The sequence below is a fragment of the Rousettus aegyptiacus genome, unplaced genomic scaffold, assembly GCF_014176215.1.
Source record: "Rousettus aegyptiacus isolate mRouAeg1 unplaced genomic scaffold, mRouAeg1.p scaffold_m13_p_7, whole genome shotgun sequence".
NCBI lineage: Eukaryota > Metazoa > Chordata > Mammalia > Chiroptera > Pteropodidae > Rousettus > Rousettus aegyptiacus.
Genome location: NW_023416310.1, coordinates 101,289,655 through 101,317,354, shown reverse-complemented (window position 1 = coordinate 101,317,354; position 27,700 = coordinate 101,289,655). Strand labels below are relative to the sequence as shown.

The 27,700-nt window shown below is 35.2% G+C and overlaps 1 protein-coding gene across 2 annotated transcripts; it reads right to left on the bottom strand.

Moving 5' to 3' along the window:
* Window positions 1-982: 982 nt before the first annotated feature.
* Window positions 983-26,337, bottom strand: SAR1B (secretion associated Ras related GTPase 1B). Of its 2 annotated transcripts, none has more exons than XM_016137668.2 (7): window positions 26,203-26,337; window positions 18,021-18,096; window positions 14,419-14,538; window positions 10,748-10,813; window positions 9,131-9,234; window positions 7,993-8,124; window positions 983-6,110 (listed from the first exon to the last, which is right to left on the bottom strand). In XM_016137668.2, exons 2-7 carry the CDS (start codon window positions 18,076-18,078, stop codon window positions 5,994-5,996), a joined length of 597 nt encoding a protein of 198 aa, XP_015993154.1. In that variant the 5' UTR covers window positions 18,079-18,096; window positions 26,203-26,337; the 3' UTR covers window positions 983-5,993. The 2 variants fall into 2 exon arrangements, with proteins under 2 accessions (XP_015993154.1, XP_015993155.1); XM_016137669.2 differs by lacking the exon at window positions 26,203-26,337 and adding an exon at window positions 25,622-26,123.
* Window positions 26,338-27,700: the final 1,363 nt, after the last annotated feature.

The following is a 27,700-nucleotide window of genomic DNA, read 5'->3' as shown; positions in this document are numbered from 1 at the left end:
GCATAGGGAATATAAGTCAATATTATTGTAATAGTTGTGTGTAGAGCCAGACAGGTGCCAATCACACAGATCACTTCATAAATTATATGAATTATACAAAAGTATAACCATGTGCCTGAAACTAATATAAAAAAACTTGAAACCATAGATAAATCTCTATTTTTTTGGCCCGACTAACAGAACCGATAGAATCATTGGTTATATTAAAAGAGCTAGCACAAAGCTTGTCATTCTGCACGTAGCGGGAAGGCTCAAGGGGATGGCTGCAAAACCTTTTGTATTTGGATGTAAGTCTCAAACGTAGCTTCTTATAATCATTACCCAAATGGTTTTTTCTTCATTGATTGGCCAATGCTCATTCAGTGTTATAGTATTTAGTATTGTTATATCACTATTTCTCCTAAATGAAAAATCCACACTCTCTGGTATCAGAAAACCTGAGGAACCTGTTACAAATTCAGATCCCTGGCCTCTACCACTATACCAGATCTACTGAATCACAATCTTTGGTGGGCTATTTTTCCTGTGTGAGTGAGTGAGTGAGTGAGTGAGTGTGTGTGTGTGTGTGTGTGTGTGTTAAAACTCCCAGGAGATTCCAATTCATATTAAAGCTAGGGAATCTTGATGTAGATAAAGCCAATTGGTTGCCTTATTTTTCACACTTCAACAGAACCAGCATTGTCTTACTTCAGTGTGCCCATGCATTGTTTTCAGTCTTATAAGGCAAACTAGGACTTGGTATTTAAGCAAAGGATCCTTAGAATTCTTGTAGAAAGAGAAAGTTCTATTATCTTCATTTCCAAGTCCAAGAAATTTCTAATAAGCAAAACGAAAATAACAATTGAATGATAAAAATTTAACTCAATACTAGAGTTTTTCAGAGACCAGGTTAGCATTTTATTTTCCTATTCCTGACACTCAAATTCATAGGGGGTGAAGAGATGATAGAACATAATAAAAATAACATACAAACACAATTCAAGAACATTTAACCAACCATCTATTGTAGCTGTTCTTTGTAAAATACATAAAGGTAAACAAACACATATTTATATAAATTATGTTTAACAATCCGTATATTCTGTAAAACAATTGTTAAAATTCACACTAAATTGCTAGTGCAAGCAGTGGTGTACAAAAGTGCAAACAAGGTTAGTGATGAAAAACTTATCACCAGCTTACTTCCACGTACTGTGTATTCAGCTGAATACTGAAGGCCTCACCATGGAAAACACATTTACAGTCACTTGACTACATTCACCCCGAGTGCTCTTGCCTCAATATGGCAACTGAGTTCGGGTTAGGAGCAGCGGGGAATACAGAAACCTGTGTCAAGCTGGCCATTCTGTTGTGAATCCCTACACTTGATAATGGTAACAATTCCAAAGACAACTTGAATGTCAAAACTGTAGAACCATCACCCCCTTTCACCCCCCAAAAATGTGAAGCTAAAATTAAACCTAATTTCCCCACCCCTATTTGAAATGCATGCTGGAGAATTCATCCACTCCAGTGCAGCTTTTCCAAAAATAATGCGCAAAAGCACTCAAAACCTTTCCCATTTCTGCCGTAAATCTGCTTGGGGTGAGCGCACTCTGAAACAAAGTTGACTTTGGATAAGTTTGCTTAGTTTACTTTTATTACTTTGGATTCTATTTTTAAAAAGTATGGTCAAAGCCCTGAATAATCAATCAGTGGTACTGAATATATTAATTTTCTAAATTATAAGGACAAAAATTAGTTGGTTCAGAACTGCACCTTCAATAGACTGTAGATTCCCTTCATACTTGGGAATTTTTTTTTTTTTACCCAGGTGTGAGGGGGATGCTTGTAGGGTTCCGGAATGGAAATTTGGTTTTAGCAAAATCCCAATTACATTACACAGGGGCCACATTACAAGGGTTCCTTCTTGTTTTTCCTTTTGCTGTTTCAAAGCACTAATCTGCATTTCAAAAAAACAATAATAGAAATGACCACACGCATCAACATGTAGCTTTGAGAATTTAGTTCTTAATTGAAGATATAGTTTTCTGAGCTCATATTTATAGCATAAATATTAAAGGTTTATAGAAAACCTTTAATTCTTAATTTTATATTAAGGAATTTGTATTTGCTAATCTATTTTTTCTAATGCTTTCTTGGAGATTTTTTAAAGCTTTACCAACTTTTACATATATTTAAAATGATCCAAACAATATTCTCTAAATACAATGAACACAATATTTTGAGAAACTTCCCTTTATATTAGCTATTCTCAGTGTACGATGGTCAAAATTTGGGAATAAATCCTTGTAAACTTCAGTCATGTGACTAACAAGATTGAAATACCACCTTGAGTCACATACCAAATACAGTTTCAGAAAATGTGAATCTTTCTCCTGAAACTCTCAAGTCATGTCAACTAGAAGTACACTGTTTTTAAAGATGGAACTTGTGAAAACGATGGGTTTTGAATGTAACTAATCAAATCATTTTGCAGAAAGCAAGAAACGCTGTTATCACAGCTATTACACTATTTAATTGATTTACAAGTAGTTTATGGACTGGAAAGCACTAGAGAGGAGTGAGCTAGTTGAAAACTAAGGAAAAGAAATAATATTCTGCTTATTTGTTGTAAACCACAATAAATTTGTACATACACAGGCACACAAAACTAAAATTTAGATTGATGCTGGCAATATCTGAACTGATACATCTTTGGCACTCAAAGATATTGGGTTACCTAAGCAATGAAGAATATTGTTTTCATATACAGCAGTCCTCTTATCCGTGGTTTCACTTTCTGAGGTTTCGGTTACCTGCGGTCAACCGCAATCCAAAAATATTAGAGATTCCAGAAATAAACAGTTCATAAGTTTTACATTGCACGCCATTCTGAGTAGTGTGATGAAATCTCACACCAACCCATTCCACCCAGGACATGAATCATCCCTTTGTCCAGTGTGTCCACGCTGTGTATAATTCCTGCCTATCAGTCACTTAGCAGGTGGCTCAACTGCATATTGCAGTGCTTATGTTCAAGTAACCCTAATTTTACTTAATAATGATGGCTCCAAAGCACACAAGTAATAATGCTGGCATTCAGATGTGCTAAAGAGAAGCCAAGCCATAAAGTGCTTCCTTAAAGTGAAAAGGTGCGTATGTGTATAGGAAAAAAGTTTATATAGGGTTCAATTCTATCTGTAGTTTCAGGCATCCACTGGGGGTCTTGGAACTTATCTCCCATGAATAAGGGGGAACCACTGTACTTTAGGAAATGTCTATGCCTCAATTAAAAAAAAAAAAAAAAGCTATACTCTCCATTCTAAAAATTCACTGATAATTAATTTAACCACTTACTCAAAAGTATAATTACAGCAGTCATTGAAATAGGTGTGGGGCTAAGAATTTTTTTAGAAATATAAAAGTGGCCTAAGACTTTGCATTTTTAGTTTAAGATTTAAGATTTTAAAACATCTTTTGGACAGTGCTTGATTAACATGGAATCCAATGTTAACTTATATATAACAGTATTAATGATTATATCTTCACACCTTACAGTGGGAGGTACAAAATTAATCTATATCCCCAATACGACCATTACCCGCAACATGCTCCACAGGTGCATACACTTACTTGCACGGGCACACAGAATATGTTTTCCCCATGTGCTTCTACTGCTTCCTGCCGGTCTCTTGAAGGGGAGCAGGGCTGTGTGTGCTCTGAGGAGCTCTCAGAGCTAGATGGTAACCCGATGGCTAGGGAACTCTGCAGGCCCATGTCCCCAGAGCTGGGAGGAGAGCTGGTTGCTGCTAAGCACAGCTTCCTTTCTAGGGGTTCAGGCCATTTGAATTTTACATCATTGGTAAAATGTCCACAGTTTAGATGTGATCCATAAAGTGACTTTGTTTCTTTGATCTCAGTGTCAGAACTAGAATGAATTCTGGAGCAAGATATTTTGTACCAAAAAGCACATTTCCCCCTCTAGAGAAACCAGTAAGCTTTTTTCTTTATACCAATTTATGAGATAATTAACTTTTCAAGTATCACAACAAAGCCTAGGAAAAACCTGAAGAAAGGCATGTCCCTGTAGGTACTGAAGACAGATACCATTGAGAGGCAGTTACTTTTAATAAGGCTTAGTTCTGTTCAGTCAGGACATCAGAAGTGAGTGCTTCAGACATATCTGGCAAAATAAACCATTTCCTACCTTTCCCATGTTGCTACTGATATTTCTAAGCAGGGAAGAAGCTCTTTTATTTTTGTTTAGAAGGAAGCTGAAAGTTAATTATAGAAATGCCAAATTACTAAAACCAAATGTCATGTTAAGAAATGACCTTGTTGGTTTAAACTGGTAATTCCTTCCAGCAGTATTTTTCAGTCCTTATCTGCCTCGCATGTTACATTACTGATGACAGAAAGGACTACAGTGACTCTGATTTGGACACTAGCTAGAGAAAACACTAATGTTAAAGTTATTATTGATGGAACTGGAGCAATCTAGTCTCAATGGAATTGGTTAAGTATACTATAAAATCTTGGTTTATAAACCAAGAGAAATCTTAAGCTTGAGAGTCTTTAAAAATACATATTTGGCACTTATCCTTCATCTTATTTTACTAATCATGGAACTCTCAAAAACATGGAAAAAAAGAACTCAATTTCTTAGGGAATTAAAATGCTTTAAAAAGCTCACCAAAAAAAATTTTAAGTAAGTATCAATGAGGCTTGCAGACACTATCACATGGCGGTATTGTATCTAAAAATAAAAGTCTTTGTGCTGTAAAGAGCTAGCTGAGAGCAACTAAGAAAAACGAAAATGAAATGTAAGCATTCATTTTCTATCAAAATGTAACATGACAAAGAATGTAAAAGAGCTACAGGACAAGAGCAAAATCCCTACACGTCTCAATGACAACTGAAGCAGAACACGCTTTTTTCCTCAGCTATACAAGGCCTCTACAATGAAACTGCACAAGGTCTTACTTGTCACTTGCCCTGGGAAGTACCATGAAATATAAAGAGACCAAGGAGTACCTCTAAATGTAGGGAGACTGGTACCTACAACTACGTTTGGTGAAGAGGCACAGATTACAAACCAGGCACCAATAAGATGGGAGCACTTCAGAATTAGACATCTGGAATCGAGAACTAGAGAGAGGCCCATCACACCAAAAATCAACCTTGTGTTGAACCAGAAGATGTGCTTTTCTTCAGAAGGTTGAGCCCACAGGGACTACGACATGGACCCTATTGGCACTAGTAATGGTAGTGTTACCAATAAAAATACACATGATTCAGAAATAAGTGTGGTATAAATTATAACCAAGCACAACTTGTCTTTTGGTAAATGCAAAAGCCTCTAGGGACTTAAATATTATTCTAAACATTCTGAAGCAATCTCCTTTTCAAACAACCACCTCATGTATATTAAATATTCAAAATTTCAGAGTATACTAGCTAGATAAGACACATTAAAATGAAACATTTGCCCAACAAAGATGCCAAACATGAGGGTTTGTTTTATTGCATGACGTTTGCATAAGAAAAAATATCGAAAACTGTAAGGCATCATGCAATCATCAATAAGCTAATTATTAACTGTACACTTAGGTGGACATATAATCTAAAATTTAAAAACTAGTTCCAAAAAAGTACATAAAAATTTAACATGATGAGCTTTTAATTATGATTTATAGTTTCATGTTGTTAAAAAGTGCTTCAAATGTACTGCTGGAAAGTTGCTCTTTATAAATGGCGCTGGGGGTAATGTCAGGTTATAAACTGTAAAAACTAATTATCTTTATGGAATTAGAAAGCTAACATTGTGATAGTCAAACTTACTTGAATCAGTTTTGAATTCTCACTCAAATTAGGTTGATATAATATTAATAATCTAAAAAACATCTGTTTTCTAACCAACAAAAGTCTATTGAATTCAAGTTATGCATGTTCAGCAATCAAATCTCTGAGTAGGCCTGAATGGCAAGACCTGGACCTGATGCAGGTTGGTGTTAATCGATGTACTGTGCCATCCAGCGAAAGCCTTCTCCATAACCTTGCCTTTTGAGCACACTGCACATGAAAACTTCTAAGGGCCGGGCATTCAGTTCTTTCAGAGATACATTGCCCTAGAAGAGAACACAGACATCACGTTGGATGATCCCATGATGAAATAAAAACTTCGGCAGAACAAAAGGTGACTTTGATAAAGCCATAACTGTTTGGCATCCGAGTCCCCTAAACACACAGGAAGCCTCCTTCCTTAACTGTAGGACAAAATGGGAAAGAGGTGAACTTGTGAGGGACACAGAATGAAAATAATCTTAACTTGGAAACAAATTCAAGGTAGCCAAACTGGCTTCACAAATGTTAAGAACGAACATTCTCTGAGCAGGTTTGTGACTAAATAAGGCTTTTCCTAAAATTAATAAGGAACCGAGTTATTAAAACAACACAGAAACAGATTAAAGCCTATAGCAAGAGTCTCCTTCCATAGGTATACCTTCTCTGGTATTTCTATACTCAGAGAGAATATATGTAAACCAAGGAAATTTTGTTTGTAAAATAAGAGATTTTTCAATACTAAGGTCCCTCTCCCAAAAAAATCTTGGTAGAAATGATAGAAAAATAAGGTATCTTAAAGCTTATTATTAACCTCAGAAGGCTCTCCTATGCCCAAGCTTACATTTTATTTTTGTCTCTGGTGAACCCAGGGCCAAAACACTGAACTGGAGGCCTAAATCCACTACTGGTATGCTTAAACATTCAAGTATATTATTTGCTAGTGAATTCTGAAAATTTGTGATAAATAAAATCTTGAAAGCTTTCATTTAGTTTCCCATAAACATTACATTTTTATCTTCGGGAAAAGGTCTCATTCAGTGGTAGAAAGAAAACAAGTGAGACGTTAAAGACCCAAATGTATAAATGAGGGTTTTTTTTAAATTAAATATAGGTAGTATACAATATTATATTTGTTCCAGGTGTACAATATAGTGATTCGATATTTTTATACCTTAAAATGGGATCACTCTACTAATTCTAATAATCATCTGTCTCTATGCAAACTTATCACAGTATTGTTGACTGTATTCTCTTTTATCTTTCTCACTTATTCCCCCCATTTTACTCCCCTCTGGCAACCATCCCTTTGATCTCTGTTTCTATGAGTCTGTTTTCTGTTTTGTTTGTTCATTTGTTTTTTTAATTCCATATAGTATTTGTCCTGCTCTGACTTATTTCACTAAGCATAATTCTAAGTTCATCCATGTTGCAAATAGCAATTTCATTCTTTTTATCATTTTGTGATGTGTGTGTGTGTGTGTGTGTGCGCGCGCGCGCATGGACACACGCACCAGTTTATCCATTCACCTATCAATGGACACGGGGGATGCTTCCATTTTTTGGCTATTCTAAACAATGCTGCAGTGAATAGAGGGGTGCACATGGCTCTCCTTACTGTTGTCGTTTTCTTCAGATAAACATCCAGATGTGGAATTGCTGAATATAAGGTAAACCTACTTTTAGTTTTTTGAGGAATCTCTATGCTTTTTTCCACAGTGCTTGCACCAGTTTACAATCCCACTAACAGTGCACAAGGGTTCCATTTTCTCTACATCCCCACCAACACATGTTATTTTGACCTTTTGATAATAGCCAATCTGACTGGTGTGAGGTGGTATCTCATTGTGGTTTTGATTTGCATTTCCCCGATTAGTGATGTTGAGTAAATGATAGCTTTTAAGAAGCACATGATCATGGGCTTGGACTATAGTTGGACATTAGTAATTTAGGAAGGCATTTCATTGTACACATGAAACTAATATGTAAAGTATAACTCAGTTAAAAAAAAAAAAAGCTAGACTGTACCAATTGTACTAATAAGCATAATTACCATTAAGAGTAGTGTTGTAATAACTATTTTAGAAGATCAAAATAGATAAAGTAAAAAGACATTTATAGTGTTGAATGAAATATTCACACTTGTGAAACAATTTTTTTTTCTTTTACCTTTCCTGTTGTCTGACCATATAAACCAAACATCTCTCGTAACCTCTCTTCACTGATGGCTTCAGGTCTGTCAATCTTATTCCCAAGAATCAGAATAGGCACATTAGCAATGGTTTCATCTGTCATTAGTGACTGAAACATATAACGAAATGAAAAACAAGATGTCAATACGAAACCATCTGAAGGGCTTATTTTGCAAGGTACCAAATGGGTATCAAGGACTCATTATCTAACATAATATGTCAGTTTTGCTAACTTCTTTGGCTAACATTTTAAAGTGAGCTCAATGAACCATCAGCTTAATTCTTCTTTCTCCCTCAGACTCTTTCTGTAGATGGTCACTCTGCTTGCTCTGTGAATCAGTGAGGTACAGTGACTAGGGCCAACACCTTGAAAATGGGCAGACCTGGTTTCTAGTTCCGCTGCTTCTGAGTTGTGACATCTTAGACAAATAAGTCTCAATAAAGTTCAAAGAGAACTACCTTATGGAGTTGATTTGAGAATTACGCAATATGCACAGTATGTGGCATAAAATAGAACCAGGGATTCCCTGAACCTGTTCCATGACCACAGACTCTACCTGGACTTTTTCACATGAACAAGTATTTGTTTGCCTGCTCTGGGCAGAGGCATCATCAGGTCAACTTTCAGTCAAATCATGGACCTGTTCCCTCTGTGGCCCACTTCTGGCACTGGCCTTGCCTACTGCTCCTGAGCTCCTTTACAAAGCATCTGATCTGGAGGAGGGGAGGGCAGGTAGCTACACATGGCCCTGCTCATTCCCAGAAGTGGTGACAAAGATAGCATGTTATATGATTTCCAGGTTCTGGCCAACTCCTGAAGAATCTGGCATCCTAGGCTGACAAGAGACTTAAGACCAAGTCACTCCAGGCATATAGCAGACATGAAATTTACTACAAGGGCATACTCTGCACAGAGTGAGCTCAAGTTCAAGAAGTCTATCTTAGCACTTCCTCAATAGCTACTCTGCATTCTAAGTAACCACTGAGTTCCACAAATTGCCAGGAGTTAAATCAGAGACTGCAAAAAGCTGTACTCAGATACACAAACCTCCACCTTATTTCCTCAGCCTTACCAGAGTGATTCAACTATATTTAGTTTTAATTATTTAACTTACATCAAGTTCTTCTTTTGATTCTAACAGCCTTTCATGGTCTGCACAATCCACCAGAAATACAATGCCATTGATAGCAGGAAGGTAGTTTTTCCACACTCTTCGAGCTAATAAAAATAATCAGGAGTTAGATTTTATTTGCTGGTCAAACCTAGCAGATGCTTGACGAGAGTCCAATAAGATATCAAGTGTAATTATCCCTTAGCTGCTGCTACTTGACTATGTATTCAAGATAATCTTTAACTCAATGTTGCCAAAATCTTTCCAGAAGAAATTTCAGGCTTTTCTTGATTGTGGGCAAGTCAAATACTTTACTCTGTCCTCATTTTCCCATGTTAGAAATAGAATTAATATTTGCTACCAATGGACAATGATGCATGTTCAATGGAGAACTGCTATTATTTTTATATGCAATATTCATTTTTTGACATTTCTAGATTATTAGATTTTTTTTTGCCAGTGATAAATTTGGAGTCAGTGGCAGAAGGAAATTAGTTTTTATTAAAATAATAAAAGCAAACTGTTCTACTCATAATAGAAATTAACTATGAAACCATTAGGGTAATTTTTTCCATGATATTCTTTTTTAGAGGAGAAAACAATTTTAGAGATCTCCCAGAAAAAAGTATCTTTTTTTCTCTGACTTCAGTTTTAGGACATACATTAAAAACAATATAGAAATGAAGTTTCAGATAAGCTCCATTAGGTTCTAATTCTCTCTAATCATTATATTCCAGAAGTTACTTTATATTTCAAACAATTATATGTCTCAAATGTGCTTTCACTAGCCACGACCACTTAAAATCTTTTCAACTATTTGTCATATGAGGTTTTCAGAATGCCCACTCACTTTGTACTATTCTTTATTTATGAACTACTCTGTGTTGGATCCTGCCATGTCCTTTTGGGGATATAAAAAACGAAGGATTTTAGTCCCAGAAAAGTTTGGGAGAGGAGATAAGACAGTCTTTCCAAACTTGCAGACATGTACACAAACACACTGAGTGCTGTGGCAGTACGTCTGAGAACACTCCAAGCTGGCAGCAGCTTCTCAGAAAAGGCAGCAGCACTTACACTGGGCCCTGAAGGTGAGTTACTCGTGTGCAGACAGGGATGGCACGAGCAAAAGCATAGAGGTGGGAGAACACCAACAGGGTTTGGTTTGGTTGGAGTAAAGAGAACAGGAATGGAACTAGTGGGAAATAGACTTGAAAAATAAACTGGAATCAGATCATAGAAATCCCACATGCCAGGTCACTGAGCATGGACTATAATTTGTAGGAATGAGTTAGCCATTGAAGGTTTTTCATACGGACCCAATAACATATTCATAACACGATTACGACAATAAGGGTAAGGTAGATTGGAACAGGGAGAGAATGGAGGCTCAATTTACTCATATGCTTTATTACCAAAAGCGATTCAGACATAAATTGACCAGGAATATCATGAAAATCACTCTTTGCTTTTAAAGCCTTTTCTGGGGGTAATAATTCATAAATTTTAAGTCTACTCTGCCCTTCCTTGAATAGAGTGAGAGTTCATGCACTGGAACATAATGGTCACGTTTTTATTAAGTTGAAATAAAACAAAGCTACTAAAAGAGATGGAGAATCTTACCTTGAACATGTCCACCCAGATCAAAAGTTGTAAAGGTCATGCCAGCAATGGTCAGTTCTTCTGAGGCTAAATAATAAAAAATATTTTTACAACATGAAAATCAGAAATTCATTCATAGTATAAATTGCTACTTAATGTTTCATTTACTTTAATTGCAAATAAAGTCAAATAAAATATTTAGGAACTGATAAAAGAATTCTTTGTTATAATTAGATATACTCCAATTCATACTGACAATCTAACACAAGTAATAGTAACATTGAATTCTAGTATTCACTACCCACCACAAACCCAACACTTATTTTTCCCTCTCTCTTCCTCCTGCTAAAAATATTAATCTATTCAGACAACTTGTTGTGAATTCAAGTGATTGTTCCAACTGAATAATTTTTTTTTGCAAGTCGCCTTAAATGATACAGATGAAATAAAGAATTCTCACATGGCTGTCATATTTTTCAGGTAACAGTCTTTAATGATTAACATAATTGTAATAAAAATTTTGGCCATTATTTTTCCAAATATTTTTTCTGGTCACTACCTTCCCCTTCTTGGACCTCACTTATAAGGTTACTAGACAGCTTGATATTGTTCCGCAAGTCACTGAAGTGCTGTTCATTTTTTTTTTTGTCATTTTTCTCTGCTTCATTTTATAGTTTCTATTGCACTGACTTAAGTTAACTGGTCTTTCTTTCTGTAGTACTGGCACTGTCTAATTTGCTGTTAATCCTATCCAGTGGAAATTTCATTTCGAATATTCTATTTTTTATTTCTAGAAGTTGCATTTGGATCTGTCTTATATCTTTCATTTCTCTTATGTTCATATTTTCCTTAAATCCTTGAGCATATTCATAACAGTTATTTTAATATCCCTATCTGCTGATTCCATTATGTTTGTCACTTCTGGGTCTGTTTCCACTGATTGATTTTTCTCCTGGTTATGGATATTTTCCTGCATGTCTAGTAATTTTTTGATTGAATGCTGGATTTTGTTGTATTCTTTTGAAGAAAGTTGGACTTTGTATTGGCAGGCAATTAAATTGCTTGCAGATCAGTTTTTAAGTTTTGTTAGGGCAGACCTAGAGTAGCCTTTACTTTGAGGCTACTTTAACTCCATTTCTAAAGTATGAACCTTTGGAGTCTCTATTGAAAGCCCCGTGTATTCAACCAGGTCTCTCCATTCTGGCTGATGGAAACATGAACAATTCCCAGTCCCATGTGAGCTCTTGAAACTATCGACTAACAACTCTGATACAATTGCTCTTTCTCCAGAAATTGTTCTTTGACTGACCATGTGGAGTTTTACCCTATGCATACACAAAATGGTATTCAGCCATGAAAATTTCTGGAGTTCTTTCCCTGCAGAGATCTTTCCTCTCTGGTACTCTTACCCAGCAAATTCTAGTCACCTTAGCCTCCCCAAATTCTGGTCTCTGTCTCCTCAATGTGGCAAGACTACTGGGTTATATTTGGGTTTCCTCTTCCTGCACCGTGGCCTGCAAATGATCTCCAGTGATAAGTTTGAATAAAGAGGGGTGGGTTTTCCTTCTCTCAAGAATCACGGTCATGTGCTAGCTATTGCTCAATACCCGAAAACAATTCTAGTATATATTTTTGTACAGTTTTCTAGTTGTTTACAGTGGGAAGGTAATTCTAGACTCTGTTAGTACCTCATGGCCAAAAGCAGAAGTTCCCTACAATTACAATGAAATGCTCAGTGTAATTTTTAATTATTCAGTATAACTGCTAAGGCCCCTGAGTAGTTAATCTTGTTAAAAATTCTGTATGTAGAGTGCCAACTGAATAAATAAAACAATCTGTGTTCAAAGTATGATCCTTTCTACAAGGAAAAGTTAATGTTTGGATGTAGTTGGCAAACTGCCTATATGGTTATACTCCCCGCTTTATTAAAAAAGCCCCAGTTTGACTGATTAAGATACAGAACACTGTTAATGTCCTAGGAAGTTTCCTCTTGCCCCTTCCTAGACAATCCCCACCTCCACTCCCAGAAGCAACCGCTGGTCTGATTTCCATCACCATAGGTTAGTTTTGCCTGTTCCAGAGTTTCATATAAATGGCATCATACAGTATGTAATTTTTTGTGACCATCTTCTTCTATGTAGTATATCATTAGTTTTATTCCTTTTTCTCGTTGAGTAGAATTGCATTGTTTACCCATTATTTTTTTTTTGATGACCATGTAAGTTGTTTCCAGTTTTGGCTATTACAAATAAAGCTGATACAAACATTTTTGTACAAGGATTTTGATAAACATATGTTTTCATTTCTCTTAGAAATACACTTGACAGTGAAATTTCCAGATCATAGGGTAGATAAATGTTACTTTTGATTAACTGAAAAATATAAGGTAAAATGAATGTGAGCTGCAGGAAGGTTGAGATAGCATCTATTTTGTGACACTGTTTTTACTCTTGGTACTTAGAACAATGACTAACATAAAGTAGGTGCTCAATAAATATTTATTGAATAAATAAGAGAGCAATATCAAAAAATTAAAAAATGACTTACACCTAATATAAGACCACTCTTTAGTCTCTTCCAATTCTGCTGTTTTTACAGACAATTTTATATACTCAATTTTACCATTATCATTTTTTTCTTTAGCGGTATTGTTCTTGTATCAAAATCTTATTTGCCAAACCCCACTTTCTTCTCCTAATATATAAAAAAGATCTGTCAATTTTATGAAATCTTCCTTTTCCAACTTCATTAATAGTGTTATAGTTAAAATGGTACATTGTTTTGTTCTGTTCTCCTTCTTGTTCTTTGACTATTTAACATAAATAACTAAACAACTATATTATCTACTTTTTGGTCCAGTTCTCAATTTTATACTCATTATTAAGGCCAACTCCTTATTTCATAATTAATCTATGAATTAACTTGTCCTTAAATTCTGTGTCTACTTGAGTCATAGTCTTTTCAACAGTAAAAGTGAGGTCATAGTTATTTATAAGTTAGGCTTCTTTCTAATAATTTTGTCACTTCACTTTTTCAAAAGGTACCCATTACATAACTATATACACAAAATGGTATGTATAATTGACAGTCACTATTAATGCTTTTCAGGTAGTCTTTCTTAAAGCACAGTAAATTATTTTTAAATTATTTTAAAATGTTCCTTCAATGTATCAATACGTGCCCTGTTTGGGGAATAATTGTATGGTCTTTATATTAGATATTGTTGAGGTTGTTAGGACTAGAAAAATAACTGAATAGTAAGTTGTGAGTCACCAGCAAAGTATAAGAGTATCATCTATTCACTGAATAATGATCAAAATAGTACAGTTTTAAAATTTGAAAGAACTTTAGGTTATGTAGTCAAAACAATGGTGACTATTTATAGCCTAAACAATATTTGGTTGGATAGACCTTAATCATGTTATAATCCCTGAGACAATAACTTTAATTCCTCTAGTTGAGGAGGGTGTAGTAAGTGCTAAGAAGATATGAGTATTATTTCAAGATCTAAATATACTCCCTGGGACTTGGGTCACTATTATTAATTATACTATTTTAAGAACAGGTCAAATCACTTGATCATAATTTATCCACCACAAAACACCCCCCCCCAAAAAAACCTTTTGGTTAGCACCTATGCATGGGTATCACTTGAAAAAATAATAGGAGAAATAATAGGAGAATACGCTTACTGGGATGTAACGTTGGGACATGTTGTCCAAGTCTGTCATCTTTTAGCATGTGTAGCAATGTTGTTTTTCCTGCATTATCCAATCCAAGGAATACCAATTTACCAGTTTTCTTATATAATCCTGCAGAGTGAGAGCTATGATTACTCAAAGTGATATCTGACAGAGATTTATCCAAATAAAATGACCTTCAATAAAAGTATTAAGTTTAGTTATTTAGATACTTTTCCTAATTATTCCACATTTTGGATTAAAAACCACCCATCAAACTTTTGAACTTTTAAGATTTGGTAAACTGGTCTAAGATTGGATTTCTAACCTATTTTTAATTTTGAAGAGTTATTTTAAATCTATTATGATTTAGAAATTCAAATAATTAAAAACTAAACTTTGTCTGTACCAATAAATGTGTGTGTTACCTAAACTTAACTATAGTGCCAAAATGTAGATCCCCTTGACAATTTAACAGTAGATGCTGTATCCTCTACTATACACACAAGATGTTAAATTGTTGGCATCATGTATTTATGAAGCTAGATCAAAAGAAAAATTAAAGAAATTTTTCAATGAAGAAAACCAATTATTTTTGACAATAAAAATTACAGTGAGTTTTTATAGCAAAGTTTAGTTCATTGTCAAATTTCCCCGAGAATAAAGTTAAACTATTCACAGGATTGCATAAAACTAAGCAACAACAACAACAAAAGCACATAATTTTAGATCTATCAACCAAGAATTGATAAAGTGGTAAAAACAAAAGACAGCATTGACCAAATTATAGCAGACTGGCATTTACCGTGAAGTTCCATATTGAGCTTTATTATTTTTTTTAAAGACATTTTTAAAAGAGCAATTTTAAGTTTACAACAAAAGTGAGAAGAAGGCACAGACTTCCCATGCATCCCCTGTCCCCATTCATACAAAGCCTCCCCTATTATTAACATCACTCGCAAAAATGGTACATTTTTAACCAAGGGTAAACCTCTATCGACACATCGTAATCACCCAAAGTTTACCTTGGGGTTCACTCTTGGTGTTTTACATTCTGTATTTGAACTTAGGTATAATAATATATATCTACCATTATAATATCAAAGATTATTTTAATTGCCCTAAACATCTTTTGTGCTCTATTCATCCCGCCCTACCCCCACTGTCCAGCAACCGCTGATTTTACTGTCTCCATATTTTTGCCTTTTCTAGAATGTCGTACAGTTGAAATCATATAGTATCTAGCCTTTTCAGATTGGCTTCTTTCACTTAGTAATATACATTTAAGATTCCTTCATGTCTTTTCATGGCTTGATAGCTCTTTTTTATTGTGCTGAATAGTATTTTATTATCTGGATGCACCATGGGTTATCCATTCACCTACTGAAGGACATTTTGGTTGCTTCCAAGTTTGGGCAATTATAAATAAGCTGCTATAAACATCTGTGTGTAAGTTTTTGTACAAACGTAAGTTTTCAATTCTTTTGGGTAAATATCAAGGAGCACAACTGCTAGACTATATATTAAGAATATGTTTAGTTTTTACAAAGTGGCTGTACAATTTTGCATTCCCACCAGTAATGAATGAAAGTTCCTGTTGCTCCACATCCTCATCAGCATTTGATGGTGTCAGTATCTAGATTTTGGACATTTTAATAGGTGTGTGATGGTACTGAACTTTATTTTTCATGGTTCAATTGTCTAATGCCCATTAAATTACATGAGAACAAGGGATACAGTAGCAGCTCAAAAAATATTAACTCAGTCAACAAAAATTTTAAAGACATTAGGCAATTACAGATTCATGCTACCTGTTTTCTAACAAGTTCATCCAAAATAACACCTAGTTCTTTATCTACATTTAAGTTTAAGAAGTAAATTTTTGGAAATCCTAATTTTTTGATCACTTACTGGTCAACAATCCTGATTCTATGGGGAAGATTGTCTTCCATATTTACTTGAGCTGGGATACTACACTAGTCTTTTAATTATGAATTCTGAATAATAATTTCTTTAAACATTTCTATTCCTAAAAGGTTGCTATACAAATTGTTTCTAACCAATGTCTTCCCACCCTAACTTAAATAGTAAAACTATATTGGATAAGATTCCAAAAGGGAACATCTAGAACATTTAAACTTTAATCTTTAAAGTAGGTTAAACTAAATTCTTATTTTGTGGTAGGCACTGTTAAGCACCTATATATATCATTTCACTTAATCCTCAAAATACCTCTTTGAAGTAGGCGTTATTCTTTTTTTAGAGAGAGAAAGAAAATGCTCAGAATTAACTTGGTCAAATAGTGAAATCAGATCAGAAATCTGAACCCATGTCTGATCCGAAAGCTTTGGTTCATTTTCATTTCTCTACACTGCCTCCTAATGTTAGCCATATTAACCTTCTTGCTCCCAATTGTGATGCAATCACAACAGATTTATTTTGTCTTTTCAACATAATTCAGCATAGATTCACTGTTCTGAAAACTGAGAAACAGATTCCAACCTGTTACAACCCCAAATCCCAGTATAATAAAGTTTAAAACTCCTATTTCTGACCCAGTTGTTTGTAAATGTGACAAAATACTTCAGACTGATAAAAAAATTCAAGAATTCTCTTAGAGATAGTATAAAGAGATCTAACACTTGACCAGCATGAAATAATGTGAGAAATTTTGTTTTAAAAAAAGGAAAACTCTTGGTTTTTAAAAATCTGCAAATATTGAGGTTCAACTAAGAAGTACAGTGACAAAATCTGATCTTACATTTTTTTTTCTTTTAATATATAGTAAACAAAATTTATATATTTTCCAAACAAAATTTCCTTCATTACTATTATGCTTGTGGAGAAATAAATATTTATAAAGGAGATACCATTGCATAAGTATGGCTGTGGCCAATCTGAAACTATGTGGACCACTCTGTAATTATGTGAAATGCTTCTCTTTCTACAAGTTCACAAGATGATAGAGACTAAATTTAGGGCAAATTTTGAAAATAGGAGACCAGAAATATTTTCATTAATGATTCCAATAATAAAGTTGTATATATCCCAACATAAAAGTTAATCAAAAGCTTGTTTCACTAAAAAAATGTGACAAGTCAAGTGTCAATAAAAGACTGAGAGGCTATAATTGTCCCTATCTTTAAAATCTATAAAAGAGAGAAAGATCACTTGCTGGATTAACAAGTCTCATTCAGAAGATTATAAACTGCTATTTTTGATATCACAGGCACTGTATGAACCATGCTTTTTCTTTTATAATAACAAAAATAATGCATTGGATTCCTATGAAGATTAAATAAGATATAGTATGTAAAGCACTTAGATAAACTGGTTAATAAAAGGTAACTATTCCTGTTACTAATATTCCAATGAACAACCTTAAGAAGTAGGAATTATTATTGTTACTTTACAGATAAGAAAGCTAAGGCTAATGTAGATAAAGTAATTTACCCAAGATTACATTATTTATAAGGGATACAATGAATTATTAAACATGTTTGTATGATTTTAAAGCCCACATCTGTAACCTGTGGTATATAAAGAGGCTCTAGACAAATAAGCAATTTTACATAAGTAGGCTTAAACGGATAAGAACAAACGACGAACATTACCTAAAAACTGTAGCACACTGCTGAAACCACTGTAAATCCAGTCAAATATGAAGGACATATCCAAATCTTAAAAGGTCTGGAAAAAAGCATTTTGAATTTAGTAGTCAATATTAAACATCAATATACAATAAATGCGAAGAACATTAAATAATCCTACAACCACCTTACTTCAAAGAATTAAACACTCTTATCCAGGTTGCTCTAACCTGATTTATCCTGATGCGTAAATAACAAAATGCCACTAAAATACCAAGTGAGACCAATATTTCCCCTTCAAGGTAATCAACATGAAAAAGAATTATAACAGCCAGGACTAGAAAAGATGTGGTAAAAGAGGCATTGCTAGTGGCCATACAAATTGGTACAAATCTTTTTTCATTATCAATTTGGCAATAATATATCTGTTGATACCATCTGATCCAAAATTTCTACTTTTATAAATTGTTCTAAATATAAAAAACCTTTATCTAAAGATGTGCATCAACATGTTACATAAGAAAAATTTTGGAAATAAATCTATGCTCAACAGTAAATTAAATATAGTATATATGGCCTATGGGATATTTACCAAAACATAGTGGAGGGAGGAAGTGCAGGGAGAACAGAGAAGAAAAAAGTTTATGATAATGAAATGAGTTCCAAGTCTGATTATATCCATATTTTTTTTTTTTTGCAGTAGATGGTACCAGGCTTATTATCTTTCTGCATTTTTCAAATTTTAATCATATTACTGAATGTTAAAAAAATTCTTAAATCACAGTAGAAAATTCAGAGTATAGTTCAATTCAGCATTTAATGGACTTATGCTTGATAAACTGATACCATTAATATGGAAAACAAGAAGAAAACAAAACCTCTTAAGAAAGACCCATACTGTGCACAAAAAATATACTTTCAAATTAACGAAGTTCATTTTCTAGAGCTGAATTAAAAAACTCAGGCCCAAAACTTGGGCCAAATCCAAAAAGTTTGAAAGGCTGTGCTATCTTTGATATTCTTTAGACAAAGTATGACACACAAACAACACTTTTTTCTTTAACCACCTCTCATTCCAGTGGGATGGATGCCAACCTTGACACAGACGGGCCACCAAACTCAGAATTCCTAGAAGACGGGATGTTAAGAGACCCCATTGGCTTTAGCAGGAGACAGAAAAAAAGAAACAGCTAACTTCCAGTTTGTACAGAGGTCTAGCAGTATTTATCAGATTTCCCTGGATCCTGATTAGCCTCTCCCCTCTTCTTTACTTTTACTTCAACTAGCATGAGCAGAATTTTTTTCTTGAAACCAGCTGATTCCTGATTAGACAAGAGAGACTGGCAAAACATGAATAGTTTCATGTATCTATATCACAAGAATGAGACTACAACAGCAACATATATATACAAGAATCTAATATCTTAGAAGTTCTTATTTTATTCAAGTTGAAAATTACACCTCCTATTAATCAGTCTAGGTCATGTAGAAATTGAAACTTATAGTTAGAGAAAATATACACAAGGGGCTTATCATTTTTTTAGGTATGATACATGTTTTTCAAAGAGAATATAATTTTTACTGTAGAGAATCAGATATAGTGGTGTGCTAAGATATTTTATTTAATTCAATACATGTTTTCAGAGTTCATATTATATCCAAGGTCCTGAGCTAGACACCATGGGGAATACAAATATTAATAAGTATGGCTCTGTCTCTCAGAAAGGTTAGAATCTAGTGTGATAAGTTAGTCTACACCAATGTGATTTAACTGAAAAATTTTAAAACTGAATAGGATATTATCTAGGGTGGTAACAACTTTCCCTGTAGTTTAAGACTTATCCAAACACAATGAAAAAAAAAAAATGCCTATATTGTTAACCATAAACTATTAATGATCACAAGAGCATAAAAATAGAATAATAAAAATAAATAATGTAACAGGAAGAGGGGTGGTATGTTCATGAGTCCTGCTTGTCTCTACATCCAAAGTCCTATTCCAATAGTTCTAAGGTGACAAGGTGCAGTTAAGAAACAGTTTCTTGGAGATTAAGAGTTTGCTAAAAGTTTGTAAAGGTTATACGTGTGCAGAGATGTGAAGCTGAATGGGTACAGCAAAAAGTCAGGTATTGTTAGATGATATGACTGGGATTAGGGAACTGCAAACTGAGTAAAACTCAATGGCTGATAATTAGTGAGGTAGGAGCCAGAGTGATAAACAAATCTGAGACTAAATTTAGGCATCTGGTCTTCATGGTTGCTACTCATATATACAGACATAAGAAAAAAATACTGAATCAGTCTTTCAATTTCATAAAGCAAAGCAAAACAAACAAAAGCAGCTGCCATTTGTTGAACTCATAAGCATTATGGTCTAGGGGTTAAGAGAAGGCGCTCTGGAGCCAAGACTTTTCCACTTACTATCTACCTTAGGCAAGTAACTTCACTTTCCTCACTTATAAAATGAGGATAACAGTAGCAACTTAAGATAGCTGTTGTGAAGATTAAATAAATTAATACACACAAAGCACATGGTGTAAGCACTCAATATTAGCTGCTGTTATTATTTCTTCTACTATATGGCCCACAGTACTAGGAACTTTATATATATCACCGCTAACCATCCCAACAACCTTTCAAAGTAAATATAGTTCCCATTTTACAGAAGAAACTGAAGCTACAATAACTAAAACTCAACTATTAGTGATCAACACATGTAAGTTTCAAACCCGAGTCTTTCTGACTTACATGTCCATGTCCTTTCCCTTGCATTGGCTCTCTAAAGCTTTATAACAAGAAGTTTTAAGGGTTTATATTTGTTTAAATGATTATGTACCATTTTTAAACCACTCCAGCTCACAACTCTGGCATGTAATTCTTTCCTCTCCCTCACATTCTATATTCATTCCCCAATTCTACCAATTTATGTAGTGAAATCTCAAATTTTCTTTGCTTTTTACAAGAGACACCTAGTTAAGAACATTATGTCATATTCCTAAACTACCATCTGAACTTGAAAGTTTGTTTCTACCCATTGTACGTGCCGGCCAGAACAGTTTCATCAAAATGTCGTCTTGGACTTGACTTGTTGCATAGTCAGGGTGACTATGCCTCCCAATTTGCTGGGGAGAGTCTCAGAAGTTATCTCAGTGCAATTATTAATCTCAAAAGGGTCCTGATTTAAGTGTGAGATTATGTGGCCATCCTATACGTGTGGATGAAGAGCCACTGGAGGTTTGTGAGCTGAGAAATGATTCAATCAAACTGCTAGTCCAGTTTTCCAGAACCTCCACTATCTACCTTCTAGCTACATTTCCAAGCTTAATACATATTACCCCTACCCCCCTTGTAGCTTTCCCTGGGTCAAAGTAAACTGCTTGCCATTCACTGCTGGTGACCTATATTTTACCATCTTAAAACCTCTACCCATCCTCCTTCCCAACATCAGAATGATCTCCTGCCATCTCTGTCTAACGTCTCTTGCCTCAAGCACCAGCTAAATGCTATGGAAAAAATGATTTCTCATTGATTTTTAAGGGACAGATGGGGTAAAGAACCAACAGAACTTGAGAAGGGTAAAACTGGAAGAGACAGTACCAATAGTGGAAAGGAAAGGAGTTAGCCCCATCAAGTACAGCGAAAGAAATGTCACAGCTGGCTTTAGTGGCAAGGAGACAACTGCTGAGAGCAAGAGCACCCTGCAGTTTGCACAGTAGTACAGGAGAGCCTAAGGCCAACACTCAAAGCACAACAGAGCCTGTCTCCATGATTCATTAACTGTGCGACCTTGAACAAGTTACAAGTTTCTTCTGCAGAATCTTTCAGAGTATTGTAAAGATCAAATGAGATAAAATGCACAAAATATTTAAAACTTGGTTGCTATTATTATTGAGAAGTGAATGGGACAGGAGATTAATAGGTGGAGGCAGTCAGGAGAGATTTCTCTTTCAAAAAGAGATTTGCTTCTTAAGGGTGAGATGAGTATGTTGATAAACGGAAGTCATAGAGCTAGTGAAAAGGAGAGGTTAAAGATGAAGAAGTTAACCAAAATGGAGCAAGCTTTCAAGAGGAGCCTGGGCTGAGAGCACATCTCTTCCTCAAAGATTAGAAGGAAAGAGGGCCAGGAATCTGACGACAAAATTAAGAAATGTAGAGAAATTCTGAAAAGAGTGAGGATTAGAATACTTACTGTGTGGGAAAAGCTCAAGTTAAAAGATCGTTAAAAAGAGCCATGTGCTTGGCTGGGGTTGAAAAACATTCACAGCAGTGCCAAGGATAGAACTAAAAAAAGGGAAGGGGAATGGGAAATTGAGTAGTAGTGAGAGAGGCTGAAGCGATCTGATCAGAAGTTCAGGCTGAGTGGATAGCTATAAAAGCAAGTAGTAAATGGCGGTGGGGTGGGGATCAAAGGCAGGCTTCTCACAATATAGAACTGGGAGAAGAGGGAGAAAGTCTGTAGTGGAAAAGCCGACATAGATGTAGTAAAAAAGTAAGAGAAGTGAAAGGTGCACGTAACTTTGCCAGCAAAGTGGAGGAGAATGAGAGAGGATTGGATCTTGGTGGTGGCAAGTTCCAAGGTCTGGCTCTGGCAGACAGCTGAAGAGAACTGGAGGTGAAGGACATGAGACGCCAAATTACAGGATATAGTATCTACATTGACAGACAGTGGAATCACCTAGAAGAATGGAGGGCCTTGCTATAGTAAGCAAGACTAAATCAAGTAGCAAAGTCCTCACTCAAGATGACTGTTGGTAGGTGAGAGTTATGACTAATGGAGGGTAGAATGGGTTAAACCTTGAAGGAAAAAGGATTTTTTGCATAAGGATGGTACCGATTTGCTGCTGTAATATTTGTCCCACAAGAAATAATTTAATAATATATTTATATTTCTATAAAGTTGTGGTTTCTAAGAACTTTAAAACAAGCTACGAGTCATTAGTCATTTTAAAGTAGAGATAAAAATGCCTAACTAAGAATAAAAGTTACTTAGCCATAAACAGATACCTGAGCCCTGAGAACAGGTTACACAACACCATGAACACCCTATTAAGACATGTGAAGGGCAAAGGTCAAGAACAGGGAAACATATACACGTCAGCAGATTTATTTATTACACAAACACCAAACAGGATAAGTCCCTATGTAGATTAGAAACGTGATCTACTCAAGTAACATGAAAACCAGTGCAAAGGGTGTAATAGAAGAGAATCTCTTAGATTACAAATAACTTCTTATAGCCTCGTTCCATTAAACCTCTATGGATGATTCCATTTATATGAAATGTCCAGAGTAGGCAATCCTTAGAATAAGTAGATTAGTGGTTGTCAAACAGGAAGGGAAGGAGAAACCAGGAGTGACTTTTAATGGGCACAGGGTTTGTTTTTGAGGGGATGAATATGTCCTGGAATTGGATAGTGGTGATAGCTGCACAACAGTTTGAATATACTAACAACACAATTGTATTTATAAGGTAAAGTTTATAGTATGTAAAGTATCTCTCCATAATGCTATTATAAAAAAAAAAAAAATTGAAGTCAAACTAAAAAATTTACATGGGCTTTTAATAGTTACAACAAATTTATATAAGTAATTAAGCAGAACCAGTTAGGTATGAACTTTAAATAAAAATACATAAGAAAAAATACACATAATATGACATAATACAAATAACTCCAAAAAAATACTGCTGATTGAAAATTAAAGCTATGATAGTCCAAAGAGGCAAATACAACATCAGAATAGGATTATAGACTCAGTACATTAATAACTTTGGAAAGTAAAGGATGGTAGAGATGTAGTGAAATAGATACAGTACCTGTTCTACAATTTTAAAAAAATGGATTTAATATGATTCTTCTGAAATACTATTATTTCATTCAGAGAAAGCCAATCTCTCTGAGCCCCAGTTTCATCCTACATGTAATGGAAATACCGTTTGCCTCACAGAGTTGTAAGAATGAATAAATATGATAATGTACCAGAAAACACCGTAAATACTATACAATATAAGATGGTATTAACTCATTTAGACTAAATTAATTGAAATTCAATGCACACAACTTTAAATGTCAATTTTCAAATTAACTTCAATATTAACAACTTCTAATATGAAAAAGGTCTTAATGATACTCTGATTTTACTTTAAATATTAATAACACCGTCATTGATTGTCACCAGAAAAGGCACTAGACTAGTTTCCTTCAATTCCAGGTAAAACAATTTCACTAGAAGTGGTTAATCATAATTTTCTACTTAATTGTGTCAGGTTTATGATTGAAATATATTTTAAAAATCCATGAGTATACTATCTGTAAGCTAATTTAGGAATTATACACACCTCTCTCTCAAATTCAGAGTACTACATATATAAAAAAAGCAAAACTCTGACCATGTTTTGTAGAATTTCAGCAAAGCCTTATGCATCACTAAGGAGGGACAGTTACAATGTTGAATGTTTCAAGATAATGCTGCTTTACAAATACTTTCCCCTAAAATTGTTAGATTTTCTTCTTATAGTCTTTAAAGTTTTGAAACAGTGATGCAAATTAAAAACTCAAGAAAACATTCTAGGATTGAATGCATACCAATCATAAAAATAAAACAAGATCTTTTGGTTCATGTAATCAACAAAAAGTATATACTCGAGTTTCCTGTAGGAAAAGAGACTTTCAACTGAAAGAACGTTAAATCTGTGACAAATGTAAATAGGATTTTTTTTTTGAGTGAGAAAACGGGAAAAAAACTATTACGAAAAAGTTATTTGTGAGTCTGACTACTGAACTTGCTGATACGAAATTAAGAAAATGAAAATCAACATAATGACAAATTCAATTCTCGTAATACTCTTAATTGAAAATTGTTCTAAAAGCTATACACAAGGAAGAGAAACTTTTCAACACTGATTTTAAAATTATTTGCTTAGTAATTTTAGCAGACAAATAATTTAAATGAGTTTCAGCCACGTGTACTTAAAGAAAAGGGTGGAGAAATGAATCATCACTATAGAATTCTGATTCGTAAGCTTCAAATGATGTGGCAGTGATTTTTATTTCTGATAGCCTAATCTTTTATCTCAATTCCTGCTGGAAGTGCAAAGAAAGGAAGGTTAAAATGTGTCTTATTTAAACTGCTAATCTTCATAATTACTGACAACACTTGTCTAACATTTCTAAAACAAAGGCAACACCTTTTCTGCAAACTCAGAAAAAGCCAGTAAACTATAATCTTAAATGTCAAAATATTTTGTTAACGAATGCAAATACACTAAAACAATATTAGATATACATACTGCTTTAATATATCAGCACCAATTACTGACAAATTGTAAATTTTCCTTTATCCCTCACCTGTAAAATAGAGATGATACTACTTACTACCTTCCTTAGTGGGTTGTTGTACGCATAGCTAGCGCCTTACTCATAATAGTCAATAAATGTTCCTTTCCTTTCCTTTCATTTGTTCCAATGAGACTTAGTCTTAACCGGTATTTGACACTGAACATAGGATATTCTTCAAAGTAAGACCCGTGGTAATATTATAGAGCTTGATATAAGAACATGCAAATATATTAGGTTTAATTTTTCAAGACAAAAGGATCTCTTCATTTTGCCCAATGTACCAAATACCTTAAACTCCTGATGAGTTTGGTTCTCCAACGATGTCAGAGTTTTCGCTGTTGTCAAAACAAATTTCTATCTTGTTGGAAAATCTTGGAACAATTTATAAATCATTACAGTTTTCCTCCAATAGTGTATCTTTTTCTCACTCAAGTGAGATATGGCAAAACATTAACAACTACTAGTAAAGAAGCTTAATCTGTCCCTATACTAATTGAGAGAGATAAAAACAACATGCCGCGACAGTCTCTTGCGCTGATATTCTTGCTGCCTTCGCCTTAGCAGGTGAGGAAACTGAGGCCAAGAGGAAGGGCCTGCTTGCAATTTAGAGTCATCTCGTTCTTTCCTGAAACAACCCACTGTTTGAGAGTGGTAGTGTTTTGTCTAGAGAACCAACATAGAGGTCCCTGCGTATCAAGAAAGGAACCCATCCTGCCTCGCGCCTGATTCCAGAGCGGAAAACAGGCCCCCCCCTTCCTCGCCCGGCCGCAGCCAGGGACTCGGGTGAGTGCTAGGCCCCAAAAGTTCGCTTTCCCGGTGTCCACAGCTGCCGCCCTCCCGTCGTCCCAGGAGAATTGGCCATCTCTCACCTGCGATTGGAGAGAACACAATTCCTTGCTTGGTGTCGGCCCTATACCCTCCAAGACCGAACTGCAAGGTACGATGGCTGCCGCGGACCCAGCTCGCATCAAATCCTTCCGGCCGGCGGGTGCTTCACTCCCGACTGTCCGGAGGACTGTAAGGCCGCGCGCCCCAAGTTCCGCCTCCTTGGAGTTCTGCGGCCAATCCCCAGCCTGAGCGCTCTTGCCGGCCTTCCCACAGCCGCTCCAAGGGGCTTCAGGAGCTCCAAGGGGCTTCAGGAGCCGGCAAGCCTAGGCAGAGAGGGAAACACCCAGTCCCTAGCATGGCGAAATTATGTGACATCGATTTTTAAGAACACACTTTTAAAGTACACCTGTTTCTTGAATTTACAAATGATATACAAAATGTAACTATATGCCAGTTAATGTATTGGATGCTTGGTGTTGAGCTTTAAAAAAGACTATTGACTGTAGTTTATCACTAATGGATTAGCGTTACCTTCTTTAAATATGTTTAAATGGGAATATTTTGGTGCCTTGAAAGGAAGTGTGATGACAGTGCTTCCAAGATTGTTCTTTTCTAGGTAAGAAAGTCTAAACTGGTAAAGAAGTTTTAGAAAAATGTATTTGAGCCAAACAGAAGATATATCTGGAAGCCAGATCCCAACAGACAGAAAAATGCTTTCTAGAATGACAGTTTGCAGTTTCTTGCATTTGGAATTAAGGAGGAAACTAAGGAGGATTAAATGAAAGTGGGAGAAAGCAAGGTGGGGATTGGATTACAGAATAGTTAACAAGATTATATGCTCCCTTGAGGGTGGTTATGCCTCTGAGGGGTCTGAAAAACATTACTCTGGCATTTCAAAAGTGGTTAACCCAGATACACAAGAGCAATGGACAGGGCTTGCTTAAAGAAAAAAAGATAAACTTTTTACTAAAGAAATTATATGCCTGGGATGACCACCCACCTGGTTGTGGCCTGTCCAGGTAGGAATTTATGATGGGATCACCCTGTGAGGTTACTTTCAGTAGAACTTTTTCATCCACGATCTCAAGCCTTGCATACTAGGTGATGGGGACAGAAACAGGAGCTATTTGGGGACTGAGACAAATGTTATTAAATAGATTCCCAATAAAGCCTTGCCGGACTCCCCCTTTCTGTTCCAGCCTCAGGAAATGCCTCAATCCATGCATCTTCCCTTCTCATTTGTCATTCCTTCTGCCAGAAAGGCTTCTCCAGACTTCTCTCCACTTAGCTACCTCCTAAGCATTCTTCAGGTCTCAGCATAGATAGTCAGTCCTCTCTCATCAAAGTTTCCCTCCCAGACTTGGTTAAGTACTCTTTTACAGGTTTAGCCAGCAACTGGACAATGTGCCTTATCATTGAAGTTGTCTTGCTTATAATTGCACAATATGTATCATTATATAAAGTCTCCCCCAACAGACATTCTGTAAGTTTCCCGAGATTAAGAACTAGATCTACCTTTCTCCCTCTTAAATCTATTTT